Genomic DNA, 19,449 nt, shown 5'->3' with positions numbered 1-19,449 from the left:
AATTCTTCTGCTAGTTGGGGTTTAGTCCAAATCCTTTCCTTCAAGGCTCAGGGGTCCAAGATTATCTTCTGTGTCTGTATTTATTGGTTTCCCTTTTCTTTGTTGAAGAGGGTCTGTGCAATCCTTCTGCCTAGTCCGCCATCTTGCCCCCTATTGCTCAGTTTTTAATCTCTTTTATTTCTGTTTTTAAAATTTTGTATTTTTGGTATGTGTGTAGAAATGCAGTTGAGTTCTGTGTAACTTTGTTAAATTCTAAGTTGTTTTGGGTTTTCTGTATGTATAACCTTATTGATTACAAATGAAGACAGTTTAGGTCATTATGAGTTGGAATAAACTTGATAGCATCCACTAAGAACACAACCATTTTTTTCCCCTACCCCTCTCTTATCTCTGTATAGTGATAGATAGTGATGGATAAGACAGACTGGAGGTAGTGGACATCCCTGTATTTGTGGTGGTTGTAAGGGAATGGCTTCACTATTGCACCTTAAAGTGTGATTTTTATTAATGAGTGTATAAAGTATATGTTAATCAGGATAAGGAGCTCTGATGGCTCAGTGATTCAGACATTTGGCTGCTAACCAATATGCTGGCAGTTCAGACCCACCAGGTTCGAACTGACCAGCTGCACTAGAGGAGATAGATGATGAGACAATCTGCTTCCATAAGGATTTACAGCCATGGAAACTCTAGGGGGCAGTTCTACTCTGCCCTTTAGGTTGCTTTAAATTGGAGTTGATACAATGGCGGTGTTTTTGGGTTAGCAGGATAAAGACATTTTCTACTAGTTTTTATAAAAAGTTCTTTGGTGGTAGGCAATGATGATGTGAGGTGACCTCAGGTTGCAGAGTTTGTTGTTGTTGTTGTTATGTGCCGTCGAATCTGCCCCGACTCATAGCGACCCCTCCTTGGGTTTCCGAGGCAGTGTCACTACAGAAGTAGGATTGCCCAACCTTCCTTCCGAGGAGTGGTTGGTGGGTTTGAACCTCCTGCCTTCTGGTTAGCAGTCAAGTGCTTAGCCACTATGCTACCAGAGTTTAGTTGCATCTTACTCTTAGTTCAGGACAAACTGTAATTGTTCCATACATAGTTTCTCCCTCTTTACTTTTTTCCCTCCTTCCACTTCTCCCTCTTTCTCCACATTCCATCCACAAACCCCACTCTCATTCTCCTCTTCCTTATTTACAACATTCTGTTTTCCTTAATGCATATATTTTTGTTTGTAATATCATCTTGCAAAACGTTTGTTTTGTATACATGTATTTTTAAATTTTTAGCATTTTGAAATAATCTTAGGAAAAAATTGAAAAAATAGGACAAAGGATTTCCATATACCTTTTTTACCAAAATACTAACATATCAGTACTTTATCTAACAATGATATAATTACCAAAATCAGAACAATGATATTGAAATAATACTTATGTCCTTTTTCTGATCCAGCATCCAATCCAGTCATACATTGCATTTAGTTGTCATACCTGTTTTTAATCTAGAACAGTTTCTTATTTTTCTTTCTTTGTCTTTCATGACCTTGACTGTTACTGTTTTGTAGCGTGTCAGTTTGGTTTGTTCTTGGCAAGAACACCACGGAAGTGATGTTGTATCCTTCTCAATGCATCATACCAGGAGGTGTATTTAATGTCAATTTATACCATTGTTGGTGCTCTTAACTTTGATCACTTAATTTAGGTGATGTCTGCTAGGTTTCTACATTGTAAAGTTTTTTTTCCCTCTTGTATTAAATATATGTTCTCATACACTGATTGTAGCATCTGTTGATTATTTGTGCCTGAAACAGTTATTACTGTGGTATTTGCCAAATGGAGATTTTTGTTTTGTTTTGTTTTCCTCCTTCCTTCTACATTTATTAATTGCAACTCTGTAACAAAGAGCTGTCCCGTCTCCCCTACTTAGGTATTTATTTATGTATATCAGTATTGACTCATGGGTTCTTATTCTATGGATTATAAATTCATTATTATCATTATTTTATTGCTCAAATTAACCCAGATTTGGTGATTGGGAGTCCCTTCAAACTGACTTCTATGTCCTTTGACATGTCCCCATAATTTTTTGAATACTGTTTACTTTCTGGCACAGCAAGATGTTCCAGGCTTATCTTATACTTTTCTAGCTCCAGTCCTGGAATCATGTATGTATATTTGTAATGTATATAATGGTATTTAACATAAATCCTATTCTCTACAGTTTCTGAGGTTCTTCACATTTTTACTTAGCCATTCATAGTAGATATCCAGATTTTCTTCAACTCTGCTACCACGAATAATATCACGGTGAACATTCTTGTAGTTGTCTCTCTGTGAACCTGAGAACTTTGGGGTATATTTCCAATACCAGAGTTACTAGGTCATAAACTGTGCCATTAATTAATTAATTGTTGCCATCTGCAAAGATTGCTCAAGTTAACTCTATCACCAGCCCTGCATATCTAGAGAGGAATATCATGCTTGGTAAACTAGAGAGTCAGCAGAAATGGGAAGATTCTCAATGGCTGTGATGATGGATTCAAGTATGGCAACAATACTGAGAGGGTGCAGGACTGGGCATTCTTTCATTCTGTTGGACACAGGGTCACTATGAATCAAAACCCATTTGATGGGACTTAACAGGAACAGTGCATGAGGGTTCGTGTATCTCCACATTCCTGCCCAATTCTGAGCCTTATCCAGCTTTCTCTTTTTAACCAAGTAGCTGTGAAATCTTGTTTCATTTAGCATTCCTCATACTGCAGGTAATTTCAGTCATCTTTTTTCAACAAATAGTGCTGGATCAAATGCATATCCATATGCAGAAAAAAGGATTTTTGATCCATGTCTTGTAATTTATACAAAAATTAATTCAACATGGCTCATAAACCTAAATGTAAAACTAAAACTATAAAACTTCCAGAAAACAGCATAGGAAGAAAATCTTTGTGACTTTGGCCTGGCAAAGATTTCACAGTACAGTCCATAAAAGAGAAAACTGACTTGTCTTGGCTGTTGTGAATAGTGCTATAATAACTATTGGAATACAAGTTTCAGTTTGTGTTCCTGCTTTCGGCTCTTTTGGTTATATACCAAGGAGTTGAATTGCTTTATCATATAGTAATTCTGTGTTTAACTTTTTGAAGAACTGCCAAACAATTTTCCACAACAGCTGTACCATTTTATAGTCCTACCAGCAATGATGAGGGTTCCAGATTCTCCACATCCTTGCTAATACCTGTTGGTTTCCATTTCTTTAATCATAGCCCTTTTAGGGGGTATGAAGTGATAACCTCATTGTGATTTTGATTTGCATTTTCCTAATGCTTAATGAAGTTATCTTTTCATGTGCTTATTGGCCTCTTATATTTCTTTTTTGGTGAATTCTCTCTTCAAGTTATTTGCTCATTTTTTGATTGAGTTGAGGTGTTCCCCCCCCCCCCCCAATTAAGCTGTAGGGGTACTTTATATATTCAGAACATTAAACCCTTATCAGATATGTGGTTCTCCCAGTCTGTAGGTTGTCACTGCCTTTTGTTGGTGAAGTCGCATTTATCTAATTTGTCTTTTTTTTTGCTCATGCTTTGGCATAGTGCCTAAGGCATCTAACTGGTAACCAGAAAGGCTGGTGGTTCAAACCCACCAGCCACTCCTCAGAAAGAAGATTGGGTAATCTATTTCCATAGTGATACTGCCTCAGAAACCCAAGGAGGAGTCTCTGTGAGTTGGATCTGACTCAATGGTAGTGAGTTGGTGTCAGTTACAAGAATCCATTGTTAGGAATACTACTTTAGGACCTAGTTCTTATGTTTTCTTCTAAGAATTTCATGGTTTTAATTCTTACATTTAGGTCTTTGATCCTTTTTTGGGTTAGTCTCTGTATGGTATGAGCTATGGGGTACAAGTTTATTCTTTTGATTGTGGAAATTTAGATGTTCCCAGCATCATGTTAGACTATTCTTTCCCCATTGGATGGTCCTGGCATCCTTGTTGAAAATCAGTTAACTCAGTTTTATTCGAGTGGTCTGTATGTCTATCATTATACCAGCACCAGATTATTTTGATTACTGTAACTTTATAATATGTTTTAAGATTGAGAAGTATGGCTCCTCCTGTTTTGTTGTTCTGTTTCAAGATTATTTTGGCTATTCAGGGCCCCTTGAAGTTCCATATAAGTTTGAAGAGATAGACTTTTTCTTTTCTGCAAAGAAGGCTGTAGGAATTCTGATGGGTATTGCATTGAATCTATAGATTAGTTTAAGTTGCATTGACATCTTAACAATATTATGTCTTCTGATCCATGACCACAAATGTCCTTCTTCCCTTTATTTAGGTCTTTCTAAATAATATTTTATAATTTTACATTTATGAGTCTTTCACCTTCCTTGTTAAATTTATTCCTAGGAATTTAATTCTTTCAGCTGCTAATGTAAATGGAATCCTTTTCTTAATTTCCTTTTTCGATTGTTCATTGTGATGTGTAAAAACCCAACTGATTTTTGTGTGAGGTAATAGGTACAGGTTTATTCTTAATTGTGGAAATCTTGTCCTAGCACTGCTTATTAACCAGCCACTTCACGGAATTCAGTTATCTAGTAGTTTAATTGCCTAGGTGCTCTGGCTAAAACAATATTAGCAATGGGCATCTTTGTCTTATTCCTGATATTAAGCAGAAAGCTCTCAGTATTTCTCCATTGAGTGTGATGTAGCTGTAGGTTTCTTATACATGGCCTTTAGATATTAGTCTAGGATTAACTAGTTGACTAGGTGTTTGACTGTGTAGCACACTGAGTTACATCATAACATGCTATAAAATAGAACTTTAAAGACTTTTTTGATACTGAACCTACTCTGTATCCAGAAACATTTTACAGAAAAATGTCAACATATCTTCGTGCCGACAGCTTTACTTTAAAAACAGTATTTGCTAAAATGACTATCTTGCATGTAAGTGGTTATATCCTGGTTTCTACATGTAGAGCACATTGATTTCAAAAGTAATTCATTAACTTCCACTATATAATATTCTAGGAGCTCTGGTAGCATAATACCTAAGGCACTTGACCTGCTAACCAGAAGGCTGGTGGTTCAAGCCCACCAGCCACTCCTTGGAAGGAAGGTTGGGCAATCTACTTCTGTAGTGATACTGCCTCGGAAACCCAAGGAGGGGTTGCTATGAGTCAGGTCTGACTCAATGGCACATAACAACAACAACAATATAATATTCTACGTTGAAGCAGTGAATGACAAAAATTGAGGAGAGTGATATCAGCCCAGCCTCAGGTTCTCAAAGTGGTTTGTGTGTATTTTAATTTCTGGTCAAAGTTTATGATGTTATTCATTACAAGTTTCCTGTTAGTAAATTTCTTTTAGGAAGTTCAGTGGTAACATATTTTTTTTCCAGATTATTTTATTTGAATTTATGATGTAGTTGTAAATGTACTTGTTAAACACAAAGAAAAATAACATATATTTCTTTATGATAGGATCAGCGGCAAACAGAAGCCATCCAGTTGCTACAGGCACAGCTGACCAACATGACACAGCTTGTTTCAAACTTATCAACAACTGTGGCAGAATTAAAACGTGAGGTAATTGTTATTGCTAATATTGTAAGACACAGAGCAAGGATGGAAGTTGTTACAAGGGCAAGCTTGTTAATTAAGTATGTGGTATCTATGAACTTTATTATTATTATTTTTAGCTTTTTGTGATTTGGGTAGAAGTTTACAGAGCAAATTGGTTTTCCATTCAATAGTTCATACACATTTTATTTTGTGACATTGATTGCAATCCCCACAATGTAGTAGCACTCTTCCCAATTCCTGCCTGTGTTTCCCATTTCCATTTGTCCTTCCTGCTTTCTGTGCTTTATCCCTGGGCAAATGCGCTTTTAATATCACACGGTTGATTGTTCTAAGGAGTGCATACCTCCCTGGCATTATTGTTCACCTGTCTGTTATTGTTTGTCTGGAAGTTGAGCCATGAGGAGAATTCAGTTCCAGACCTGAAGGGTGTCTAAGGGTAAACTTAAACCAAACAAAGTTCTCATAGGGAACTTCAGAACATCTAAATGTAGCATTTTTAAGGTAAATTATCATAGTCATTTTGCCATTCATAAATTAGGTCTTACCAAAATGCAGGTATAAAGCTATTCTGGTAGGTCTTTTGCAAACCATTGAGTATAGTAATAAATAATTTACTTTCAGTTTAAAAAGTTGTTTTTAACAAAGCAAGAAATTTCATCACATGTTTATTGAGCAACCAAATATATGGGGCATAGAGTTCTAGGTTGGAAGTATAGCAGTGAGTAGTCCCTAGCTTAACAGAGTTTATGTTCTGAGGTAGGGGGAAGAATACATATGGTAAATGTATAAATAGATGATAATTTTTCCTAGTCATAAGTGCTGTGAAGGACATTGGGATAGGGAGTGAAGTGTGTGCATGTGTGTAGGGTTGCATAAAGTGTGGTGATAACAGATGCTGCTTTCAGCTAGGAAGATCTGAAAGCTTGTCTGAGGAGGTGGCATTAGAACTGAGTGCTTAAGAGGAGTTGGCAGCCACAGAGAGCCTGGAGTGATAGCAAACTTGTGAGAGAACAGAGTTAGGGCAAAGAATCAGAGAATAGAAATAGTGAGATGTGTTTGAGAGCAGAAAGAAACCAGGGTGACTGGGGCAAAGAGACATGAAGGTGGGAAATGAGTTCAGGTCTATTGGCAGGGACCTAAAAGTATTGGGCTTTGAAGTAATTTAGAGTTGGGATTTTATTCTAATCATTGCAAGTCATTAGACAATATTAAATTAAGAAGTGATATGGATCATTTCACTGACACTTAAAATGTTGAGAAAATACCCCTTTGCTACTCTGGATAATTGCCAGTTGAGGCAGAGCAAGAATGAAGCAGGGAAGATGGAGATTAGGAGGCAATTGCAGTAGCCTGGATAAGGTGATGGGAGCTCTGGTGGCATAGTGCCTAAGGCATTTGACTGCTAACCAGAACGCTGGCGGTTCACAGCCACCAGCCACTCCTTGGAAGGAAGACTGGGTAATCTACTTCTGTAGAGATACCACCTTGGAAACCCAAGGAGGCGTCACCATGAGTCTGATTCGACTTGACGGCAGTGAGTTTGATTTTTGCTTTTGGATGTGATGATGTTGGCTTGGACTAGGATTTTAACCACAGGGAATAGTGTGAAGTAGTTGGGACCTCGTATTTAGGAAATAGAAAGACACACCTTACTGATGAGACTGAGTGTATGGGGATGAGGAATTAAAGATTATTCTCAGGTTTTTGCTTACAGTAACTGGGTGAGTAGTAGTGCAATTTTGAAAGAGGAAAGACTGAGTGAGAAAAGGATTATTTTTCCCATTGAGGAAACAGGAAAGACAGAATAAATGTGGCAAAATGTTAACAATTGTGCATCTGTATGAAAAGCATAAGTGTGTTCATTGTACCATTTTAAAAACATAGGTTTGAAATTCTTCAAAATAAAAATTGAGTGGGGGAAAAAAAATAATTGCTTTAATAGCACATTTTCAAAGGGTATGGCCTACATTGATGGTTTTAAAGTACATTGAAAAAAATGTTTAAAATGATTTTTCCTTTGTATTTTAGAGCCCACTATGTTTTTTCCTAGTATGATTTTATTATTATTATTATTATTATTATTATTATTATTAACCCTGTTCCCAATCTCAGGTTTCAGATCGACAAAGCTATCTTGTCATCTCTTTGGTTCTCTGTGTTATTTTGGGACTGATGCTTTGTATGCAGCGTTGTCGAAACACTTCTCAGTTTGATGGAGATTATATTTCAAAGCTTCCTAAAAGTAATCAGTATCCAAGCCCTAAAAGGTAATACCAGCATTGTCTTTCACAATTTTCTATTTTCACTCTGCTTTTTATATTTTTGGAAATTTTTGAGCAAATAAAGGGATAGTGAGGATAATTCATTTCCCCATATCATATTCTTGAAACCAAAGTGTTAAAAATATTAAAAAGATCCTTGGAGGTAGTGAAATAGCCCTGTGCCCAGATAGTTCTGTAGAGTGTAATAGTGAAACTGCTAATAATAGTAAGTAAATAAATGAAAACCCTTGATATTTTGGTTGAGCAAAATGCTTAAGTGTTGAATTCAGAGAAGGAGAAGAATAGGTATTTTAATAGTACCATTTAAAGAAGGATCCTTAAATGCTTTCTTTTATGTATTAGCTATAACTGGAGTGTTAACTAATATTAGGCCTTTATGGTTTGTACAGTTCTCAATAGTCTCCATCTGTTCTGAACTACAGAGTAGATTATATGTAGTCCAGTCTACTTGTTGTGTCCCATGTTGATTTTTCTTAATGTCTTAGGTGTTTCTCTTCCTATGATGACATGAATTTGAAAAGAAGAACTTCATTCCCACTCATCAGATCTAAGTCTCTACAGTTAACTGGCAAAGAAGGTAGATTTTATCAATATGTAATATATATAAACAAATTTAGTTTTCTTCTGTATATTATCAGTGTTGAATTCAAGACCATCTGCTACACAGTAATGGACATAAGCAACATTTCTGTTTGTGCTATTTCAAAGCTACTTCATCATTTTCACATTGTATATCTTTGTTCCTAAAGGCCCAAAGGGTGGGGAGGGGGTTTAGTGTATTTAATTAGCCATTAGTAGCTTTCCTTTGCACATGCTCCTGTTTAGAAGTATTTCTTTTTAGAAAGGGATGTTTGAGAAAGTTCAGCAGATATGGAAAACCTGAGTGTGCTCCCATAGCTCCTGTGCTTATCTGCCTCCTCTTCCTGTAAAGGTAGGACTCTTTTTGTCTTTAGTTGAGGACTGTGAGGCACTTTCTGAACAAAAATTGCATCTTTCTCTCCTTTGTAGCCTTAGAGTCTACAGTTGTGTTCCATTGACTAACACTCAGTAATTATTAAAGTTTAAATGAATGGATGTGTGCTGAATGGCTTTTTTCCTATTTCAGTACCTTTATAATTAGTGCTTATTAAGAAACTTAAAAATTTTACATTTATAGCCATATTAAAATATAATCAACTTAATGCTAATGTTTCAAATAGGAGTGCTTTCTTAATAATCATTAGCTTTGCTCCCTTTTTTCAGTAACTGAGCAGCATGTCTCATTCATATAGTCATTCCTGAGCTTCATTGGTTTACTGTTATTACAGAGTTTTGCAGACTGAACCCATGAAGTGTGTTTAAGGCTAGTAAAGCTGTTCCTCCTGGCTGCTTTATTTTCCCTTTCGATTGATTGCTATGCCTTTTTATAAGCAGAATTTTTAATTTATGCATTTAAGAAAGTATAATTACCTTATGTAAAGCTCATGAATTTTCTCAAATTGTATAACCAATATCCAGATTAGGCAGCAGAACATTATCCAGCACACCAAAAACTTCCTTGGTTCTTTTAGTTACTACCCATTCCCTCCCACAGTAGGCATGGTTTTGATTTCTAACTTTTGATGGTGAGATTCACTGTGCTATTGAAAAAAAAAAAAAAAAAACTATATAATTATAGTTTGTTTATTCTCATTCTTGTACTACATATTGTACTACTACATATTATTCATTCACATTTGGATTATTTCTAGTTAGGCTGTTTTCAGTTGAGGTGAACACATGTACGTGTTTCTGTTGGGTGTATGCCTAGAAAGTGGGGTTGCTGGATTATAAAGTATGTGTGTATCCAACTTTAGATACTGCCCCCACAGTTTCTCATATGAATCTGTACTGCCATCAGCTGCATTTGAAGGTTCCTCTTGCTCTACATCCTTGTTAACATTTAGTATTGTTGCTCTTCTAGCTATCCTAGTGGGTATGCATACATTCTTTAACTGAGCTGTACTCATGCAATTATATGTTCCAATGTTTTTTCTCTCTCAACATTTCTAGTCTCATTTTAAATTAACTGAAATCATGGCTATTTTACTGTTTATCTTAATCTAACCCTTCAAAGGCAAAATGAAATAGCCTTTTGCATCTGAGAGTAGATTCTGTTTTCAAATATCCAGGTCATCTTAGTTCATCTTTACAAGTGAAGAAAGTTAAGCACATTAGACAGGAGAGACTGGTTTTAATCCTGATTCTGCTACTAGTTAATTCATTTTCTTTTCCTGTTTAAATTAAATCTCTTCTTATGGCATGTATCGTAGTGTGCTTTGATTTTAGTCATTTTGTACTTGCCTTGTTTTTGCATTTAAGCTCTGTGGCACAGCAGGAGAAAGACCTGGCAGTCTGCTTCTGTAAAGATTACAGCCAAGAAAATCTTACGGGACACCTTTATTCTGTCACAGGGGTTGCACTGAATGGGAGTCAATGGCAGTTAGCACCCCTAAGGTCTGTGAGAAGGGGTCATATGTTATTTTTATACTAAATTTAGTATTTTGCACAAAGCTGGTAGTATTAATACAGAATTGGGCAGATTACATAATCTCTTGCCTGTTAAAATGGTACTTAGATAATCAGTGTTATAAAAATTACTTAATTTATTCCAAGCTTTCTTCCCTTAGTGCTCTTCCTCTCACTGCTCAAGTTTATGCTTTGATCTGCTATACTTTTTGGATTGGCCAAGTGGACCAAAACCAGTAACCAGTTGCCCTTGAGACACTTCAGACTCACTGTGACCCCACATATGTCAGAGTAGACCTGTGCTTCACAGTTTTTAATGGCTGATTTTTTTGGAAGTAGACCACCAGACCTTTCTTCCAGGGCACCTCTAAGGGGGACTTGAACCTCCAGCCTTTCAGTTAACATCTGAACATATCCGTTTCCACTACCCAGGGATTCCCAGGTGGACCAAAATGGTTTTGATCTTTCAAAAAGAGAAATACTAAAAAATCATAAAACCAAAATGCACAAGTTTCCAAGTAATTATAATTCTTGATCCGCCACCCAGTTCAAAAAATAGAACATGGTCAGCACTCATGGTATCCCTCCTCACAGAGATAGCTGTATCTTCACTTTTAGGATAATCGTATTCTTGATTTTCTTTCTAGTTTTACCATCAGCATGTGAATTGCTAATTTGATTTTTGCCTGATTTTGGAACTTCTGGTAACTGGAATCATACCATATATATTTTTTGTCTCTTTCATTCAGTACTTTATTTGTAAGATTCATTACTGCATATAACTGTGGTTCATTTTTGGTAGCTTAGTGCTTAAGGCACTTGACTGCTAGCCAGAAGGCTGGCGGTTCAAACCCACCAGCTACTCCTTGGAGGGAAGCTTGGGCAATCTACTTCTTTAGTGTTAACGGCCTCAGAAACCCAAGGAGGGGTCGCTATGAGTTGGGTCCAACTTGACAGCACGTAACAACAACAACAACAACATAGTATTTTAATAACTGACTAAATGACAGTGTGTTTATCTATTCTCCTGTTGGGGCTATTACAAATAATGATGGTGTAAAACATCCCTTTTTTTTACTGGAACATGGTTACAAGAGTTTTTCTAGGAATATTAACCTAGATGTAAAATTGCCAGATTGTTGGTGGTTTATCTGCAAGTTATGAGATGATAAATTGCTTTCCAAAGTGGTTGTATCATTTTATGTTTCTGCCAGCACTGTTGAGTTTCCTTTGCTGTACATTCTTGTTAGCATTTGGAATCATCAAATTAATTGTTTTTTTGTTAATCTCTTTGCAGATGTAATTTGCATTTAACTGATTACTAATGTGATTGAGTACCTTTACTTAGGCCTTTTGGTCATTTGACTGTACTGGGGCTTTTTAGATGTTTTAATGATTGTTCTTTCGGGTTCTCTTTTTCTTAATTTCTTAGAGTTCTTTTTAAGATTTGGATACTAATTGTTGGTTGGTTAAATAAGTTGCAAATACCTTATTCCACTCTGGGATTTGTCTTTTTATTCTCTTTAGGTGGAATCTTTTAAATAAGAGAAGAAGCTCTTAATTTTAATGTAATCAAATTTATGATTTTTTTAATATTATGGTTAGTGCATTTTACTTCTTTGTTAAGCAGAATTTCCTACTCTAAGTTCATGGAAGATGTTCTGTTAACTTTCAAATGTTTGTTTATTTTCAGATCTTTAATCCACCTGGGATTGATTTTTGTATATGGTATTAGATAGGGAGTTTCAGTAGAAAATTTTATATGAGTGGTCACGGTCTCAAAATAATTAATTGAAAATACTGTCCTTTCCTCATGGCTGTGCAGTGCCACCTCAGTCATACAATAAGTGATATACACATAACCCTGCACATGACATGTTGAGTCAGTTACAACTCATAGAGATACATGTCTGTACTATTTGTTAACCTCTGTTTCACTACCATAGTGTGTTAATAACTAACTTCCACTTAAGTCTTAGCTAGCTATCTGCTATAAGAAGTTCTCCCACTTTGTTAATGTTCTTGAAAAATTTGACCATTATTGTTTCTTTACATTTCCATATAAATTTAGAACCATTTAATAAATGTTCTATCAAAAAGGATTAGGCTTTTGATTGAGATTACATTGATTCTAAAATCTGTATGGGAAGAATATATTATACCTGTTTTCTCCAAAGAGGTCAACTTCTGTTCATTTTATTCTTAGGATATATTTTTTTAAATACTGTTGTAAGCATTATCTTTTGTGTATGTATATTTATTGCTGGTATGTCGAAATACAGTTGATATTTGTATATTGATTTTATATACAACAACCTTGTTTTACTTGAATAGTTCATTTGTTCTCAAGCACATCTGAAAACAAAGACAATTTTGTTTCTTCCTTTCCAAACTTTGTAACTTTTGCTACCTAAATAACATTGATGGTTGGCATTAAGCAGTGTTAAATAGAAGTGGTTGACAGGCACTTTTATCTCAGGAAGTTCTTCTCTATTTCTAGTTTGCTAATAGTTCCCTTTCCCCATGAATCTATTTTTAATTTTGCCAAACACATTTTTCTCAGCCTTTTTAAGATGATTATTTGTTAATCTGTTGTTGAAATATTATATTAACTGATTTTCTAATGTTAAACTAATTATTCAGTCTCAAACACAAATTGATCAATGTTATATGTATATTTTGTGAATACATATTTTTTTATTTTACATAATTGTGTTTGAAAATAATTAGGAATTTTACATCTATTGTTCACGAATAAGATTGGCATGTAGTTTTTATCTCTATCAAGACCAAATTATTTTCTGCTCTGAATTTTTTGTTGAAACCATGTGTTTTTAGCAATGGAAGGCATTTTGAGTGAAATGAAGATAATTTTAGAGGTAATATGGATTTTAATAATCAGTGGGGCACATATGCCTTGAGGGATCTCTGGTGCTGGGGTTGTTTTCAGATTCATGTGGTAATACAGGCCCCCACCAGTTAGCAGCATGCACTAAAAGTGGGATACCAGATTCCCACTAAGCCCCAGGGGCAGAAAATAAAGGTGGGCACTGTATGTCCCCAAAGGAGCTCTGGTGGCATAGTGCCTAAGGCCACTCCGTGGAAGGAAGACTGGGCAATCTACTTCTGTAAAGATTTACTGCCTTGGAAACCCAAAGGGGGTGGGTGGATCAGAATCAACTTGATGGCAGTGAATTTGATTTTGGTTTTATATGTCCCAAAGAGAACTCAGGGGACACTGTGGTTAATGCATTGGGCTGCTAACCAAAAGGTCAGTAGTTTGAACACACTAGCCACTCTGAGAGAAGGACAAGGCAGTCTGTTTCTGTGAACATTTGTAGCCTTAGAAACCCTGTGGTGGTGGCTATGAGTTGGAATTGACTCGATGGCAGTGGGTTTATATGTCCCAAGGTCACAAAAGGGTTTATTATCAGACTGCTGGTTTTGGTCTTTTAGAACTAGATAAGCAGGATTCTCTTTTCCCCCCTATTCTCAGAGTTTAAAATCATAATTATTTCTAATTTGAATCAATAAAGTCTTTTATATATATATATATATATATATATTTTTTTTTTTAAATTAGACATTTCCAGGAATATGTCCATTTTAACTAAATACTAAAATTTATTAGCATAAGGGTCTCTTATTTTTTGCCTGCTATCTGTGTTTTTTCTCCCCTTCCTTGCTGCTGCTAGAATTTTTTTTGGGGGAGGGAGTGAGTAATAATCTTTTGTTGCCATTCAAAGTTGTACACTCTTTCTGCTCTTTTACTGGTTACTCTACAAATAATTATCAAAGTCTAAAATTAATCATATTTTTACTTCCTCTTGGGCAGTATAAAGATCTTAAAATATACAACTAAAAAACAAAACTCACTGCCATCGAGCTGACTCCGACTCATAGCGACCCTTCCTTGGGTTTCCGAGGTGGTATCACTACGGAAGTGGATTGCCCCATCTTCCTTCTGAGGAGTTGCTGGTGGGTTTGAACCACCAGCTGTCTGGTTAGCAGTCAAATGCCTTAGGCACTATGCCACTGGAGCTCCCAAAACAATACACAACAACAACATACAAATTATATTGAAGATAATAGAATTAAAACAGTTTAACTCTGTTTCTGCTTAGCTTTAACTCAACAAGGTATAAAGAAGTGCTATTATTAATACTAATTGAGATTTACCCACATATCTATAAATTTCTTTGGGATTCAGTCCTTCTTTCTAACACCTACCATTTGTGATTACTTTCCTTCATCCTGAAATAGTCTTTCTTTAATCTGGAGATTTTTTGGGCTCTTTGAATCTCTAGATTGGTAGTCCTTAACTTACGATGTCTTAGAATTACAACAGCAATGACCATCCTCTTTTCTGTACATCTTATCATTAGTAATATGTACTACCTACACTGTCGTAGCACATAATTTGCTAATTAATGTATCATTCTTGTACCAACCCTCAAAAATAAAGATCAGACTTATAAAGAGACTGATAATAAAGGACAATAATGAAAAACTAAGAAACGAAGTATTCGACCTATGTCAAAGGTGTAGTCAGAACCGATCCCCATAGTAAGTTGGGGAGTACCTGTACTGGAAAATTCTCAACTATTCCAACCCCTCCCCCCATATTACCTCTATCCCATTCTTCATATAGTTTTCCAGTTTAATGTATATTAGTCCTTCTTGACCCTCTTTGCCTCCTAAATGCTCTCATATTTTTCTTCTTTTTGACTTTCTGTGCTACATTCTGGATAATTTTTTCCAATCTGTCTTCCAGGTCACACATTCTTCAGTTATATCTAGTCTGCTACTAAATTCATCTGTTGAGTTTTTAATTTGTTAAGAATACCTAGAAATGGATTGAGTTGATTCCTCCTACTTACACATGACCCCATATGCCGGACTAGAACTGCCCCATAGGGTTTTCTTGGCTGTAATCTTTACAGGAGCAGATCTCCACCAGGTCTTTCTCCCACAGAACGCTGGGTAGGTCAAACTAATGCCCTTTTGGTTAGCAACTAAGCATCTTTAACCATTGTTCTACCAGGGTTCCTTAAACACCTTCTAGTTCTCTTGTTTTTCCTATAGATATTTTCAAGCTTGTTTATGTATTTTAAAAAAGTAAGCGTAACTATTTATAGTCTATCTGGTAATTCTTATGTCTTTGTAGGCTCTTGCTCAAGATAATTTGTGTGCTGCTTGTCTTTGAAAAATTATTTATAGGGAGGACCAGAATGTCAATCCTTACTCCAGAGGGAATTTATGTTTGCTTTATATTCATATACTAGTTTACATTCAGGACTACTTTCATAGCTTAAGGTATTTTGGACCACCAGGAGTGGTGCACTTGGACTGCAAGTACCTGCATGTCTTCATTCTTTCCTTGGTGGTATAGTCCTTTGGAGTCCCAGCTTATGGTAGTGTGGTGTGTGTGTGTGTGAGAGAGAGAGATCTCAGTAGACTTTTACCTTGGATGGGCTCTGAGATTTGATTTCTGATCCATTTCCTTATGAGGCCATCAAGACTAAAGTTTATATTTTCTTGTATCGGCTTGTGTTCTACTTTGTCTTCAGTTATGGCCTGGAGATTACTTAGTAGCTTTGCAAATCTTCAATGTTCTTGGTGATTATAAATATAGTAATCCATATTTAATTGTTTTCAATGAGAAGGTTGACCTGAGTAGCCTAACGGTCGTTCCCAGAAGCAGGCATTGTGATTTTTTAAAAAACAACTTGAGAGGTTTTTATTGTTTCTTTTTTTGTTTTTCATAGTAATGTGGTAGAGATGACTATTTAGAAAAACCTTAGGATATTTTTTTTATTTTATTATTTTATCAACAAATATCAGGCATAATGTAAAAAAGTCTAGTTGGTTGAGTAGTGTGACTAGTAAATTCCAGAGTAGTCCTTCTCTGTACACACATTTATCTTGTCCATATGGTGCTAGAGTAGGAGTTGTCATAAAAATGCTTAAAATAATCAAGTCTTAGAAACTTGGAGCTAAAAGACATTTTCTTATATTGGCTTGTGTTGCACTTTCTATCCATTACCTATTATGCCTGCAGTGTTTATTACTGCTTGGTTATATATTACATGTTAGGTTTTAGAGTTCATAGTTTTGATCACATTAAGACATAGGAAAAAAAAAATTCTCAAACTCTTTTAACTAGCTTCTGCACTTGTTGCCCATTGTTAATACACATTTGTGACACATTGTAAAGCTTATTCTTTTAGGGGAGATACTCAGATGATCTGTGGGTTGGGTATTAGCTTGACCAGTAATGTCATCAGATGAGAGGGTAAGGCTGGGCCCCAAGAAGGATCCTACACTCTGTTGGACACTCAACTGTTTGTTAGTTAAAAACTTAACAAGAGAGCAAGACACTTGAAGGTGACCAGTGAAGTACACAATAAGGCTGGTACCATTTCTGGCCCTGCTTATTTTGACTTACTAGTTGAGAATGCATAAATATGGTTAACCTGGTAAATTTATTGGTCCTGTTAGGAAAGTAATCATTAAGGGATAATGTTCCATTTTGTAGTGTTTAATCATCGCATAATCCACTTTTCATTTTACATTGGTCTTTTTCCTTATTTACAGTAGACCCAAATGATTTGTACATCGTAGAACCTCTCAAGTTCTCACCAGAGAAAAAGGTAATATTTTACTGCCTTTTAAGTGTATTGGTATGATATATGGTATTGTACATGAAGAAATAAAGTGAGAGGTTTAATATAAACCTAAACTTACTGTTTATTTTCAGTCATAGTAATGGTGTAAATAAATGTTTATAGGAGTCAACAAAACCATGACCAACAGGCCAAATCTGGTTTGTGGCCTATGTTGTACAGACTGGCAGCTAAGAAAGATTTTCACATTTTTAAGGTCTATAAAATAAAACAAAGAAGGATATGCAACAGAGACAGTGCATTGATCTGCACAGCCCAAAATATTTAACATCTGGGCCTTTACAGAAAAAGCTTGTCAATCCCGGCTAATAGCCATTATTTATTGACTATCTAAGGCATGCCAGGGACTGGTTACTCCCAGTGACATCATGCTTGGTAAAGTGGAGGGTCAACAAAAGGGAGGAAGAACCTTAGTAAGATAAATTGATACATGGCTGCAACAGTGGACTCAAACATAGCAACAGTTGTGAGGATGGCGCTGGACTAGGCAGTGTTTTGTTCTGTTGTGTGTAGGGTCACTATGACATAATCCTCTCAACTGCCTGCATATGGTATCATCCTCATTTTTCAGATGAGAAAACTGAAACAGAGAGAGTTTGTCTTCCTCAAATGACCTTTATCAAATAGATGGTAAAACTCAGAATAGCCCTTTAGACTATAAAGTCTTTGCTTTTTCCATTTTGCCTCTCAAATTAAGTCATTTTCATTTTGATTAGAGCTGTCTCTACATGAAAGGAGCTCTGGCGGTACAGTCCCTAAGGCATTTGACTGCTAACCAGAAAGTAGGCAGATCAAACCCACCAGCTGCTCCTGGAAGAAAGATAATGCAATCTACTTCCATAAAGATTTACTGCCTTGGAAACCGGATGGGGGAAGGAGGTTACTATGAGTCAGAATCGACTCATTGGCAGTGGGTTTGGTTTTTGGCCATATTTGGCTTTAGATATTTAATCTTTAATCTCAAGTTGGCCACTTACTACTTTATAACTTGGGCAAGGAGATAAAGCTTTAAGTCTTGATTTTCTCATCTAGGAACCAGTGGTAAAATACCCTCTTTTCAGGGTTAATAGGTAAGATGTACATGAAAGCAACTGGTGCCATATCTGGCACATAAGTAGGTATTAAAATGTTAGTCATCACCTTTTAAGTCTATATTGTAGGAAATTTTGAGAAGTAGTATTTACATAATGGCAAGATGATGGTGTCTACATGGCACAGAACAGTGTATAGACATGCTGTTGATAATGCTATTTTACTTTTTACCAGGAGATGGCACTTTCTTCCATTAGTTTAGTCTCTAGGATGTTTGATTAGGTAACTATTGGAGGTCTAATTCTTACCCTTTCTTTTGCATACGCTACAGAAGAAACGCTGCAAGTATAAAACTGAAAAAATTGAGACCATCAAGCCAGCAGATTCATTGCACCCTGTAGCCAATGGAGACATAAGAGGAAGGAAGCCCTTTACGAACCAGAGAGATTTTTCTAATATGGGAGAGGTTTATCACTCTTCTTATAAGGGTCCTCCATCTGAAGGAAGCTCAGAAACTTCGTCACAGTCAGAAGAGTCATATTTTTGTGGCATTTCAGCTTGCACAAGTCTGTGCAATGGACAGTCCCAGAAGACAAAGACTGAGAAGAGGGCTTTAAAACGAAGGCGATCTAAAATCCAAGACCAAGGAAAATTAATAAAAACTCTGATACACACTAAGTCAGGATCATTGCCGAGCCTGCACGACATAATCAAAGGAAACAAAGAGATCACCGTGGGAACGTTTGGTGTTACAGCAGTCTCGGGACATATCTGAAATTAATTGAACTTTTCATACTGGAGACTTTTTTTGTTGTTCTTTGAAGAACAGTCTGTGGTATTTGAAGGGATTGAGGGAGGGAGAAGCTGTTAATGGGAAAAAGTATTCAGAAATTATGGTTTCTGCCTTTTTAAAAGTAGATGGGATTGTGTCAATCTTGATTAATGAGTTGCAGTTTTACAAGACTGATCACTTCCTATATTGACAATGGTAGACATTTTATAAAGATGTTTTTTCACAGATTAATTCCTGGGACAAAAGTAATATGGAAGCCCAGTTCCTTGGGTGGGATAGGAATGAAAGCCTAAACCTCTTCCTTTAGCTTTGTTCCTATTTCTTGCCCCTTCCCATATTTATGTGCCTTTTGTCTATTTATAATGCCACTGGAAGAGGAGGGAGAACTTTTTCTGTCATTTGATTTCATTTATAACTTTATTAGTATTTTGGAAGCTGCAAACACTACCAGGCTTTAAGGTGGTCTGTGCCTGAAGCTCAGCAGTGTGGGTCAGACGGTGTGAAGATCCTGAAAGACTTGCCAATTAGATCTGTTTAGCAAACTCAGCTGGCTATAAACACTCATTGGAATTTTTATTTTTTTAGGCAAAT

The 19,449-nt window shown here is 36.1% G+C and overlaps 1 protein-coding gene across 1 annotated transcript in view; it reads left to right on the top strand.

Moving 5' to 3' along the window:
* SUCO (SUN domain containing ossification factor) overlaps nt 1–18,840 on the top strand; it is a 126,700-nt gene extending 107,860 nt beyond the window's left edge. Inside the window, exons 20-24 of the mRNA XM_007947112.2 lie at nt 5,477–5,581; nt 7,691–7,845; nt 8,346–8,437; nt 16,945–17,000; nt 18,397–18,840. Of these exons, the coding sequence (XP_007945303.1) occupies nt 5,477–5,581; nt 7,691–7,845; nt 8,346–8,437; nt 16,945–17,000; nt 18,397–18,840 (852 nt within the window). The remainder of the gene's footprint in view (nt 1–5,476; nt 5,582–7,690; nt 7,846–8,345; nt 8,438–16,944; nt 17,001–18,396) is intronic.
* The last annotated feature ends 609 nt before the right edge of the window (nt 18,841–19,449 follow it).

The sequence above is a fragment of the Orycteropus afer genome, unplaced genomic scaffold (genome assembly GCF_000298275.1).
Source record: "Orycteropus afer afer isolate SDZICR_OR568_19922 unplaced genomic scaffold, OryAfe1.0 scaffold00175, whole genome shotgun sequence".
In the NCBI taxonomy this organism is placed as follows: Eukaryota; Metazoa; Chordata; class Mammalia; order Tubulidentata; family Orycteropodidae; genus Orycteropus; species Orycteropus afer.
Note: the sequence above shows the minus strand (reverse complement) of the source record. Positions and strands in the feature narration are given on the sequence as shown.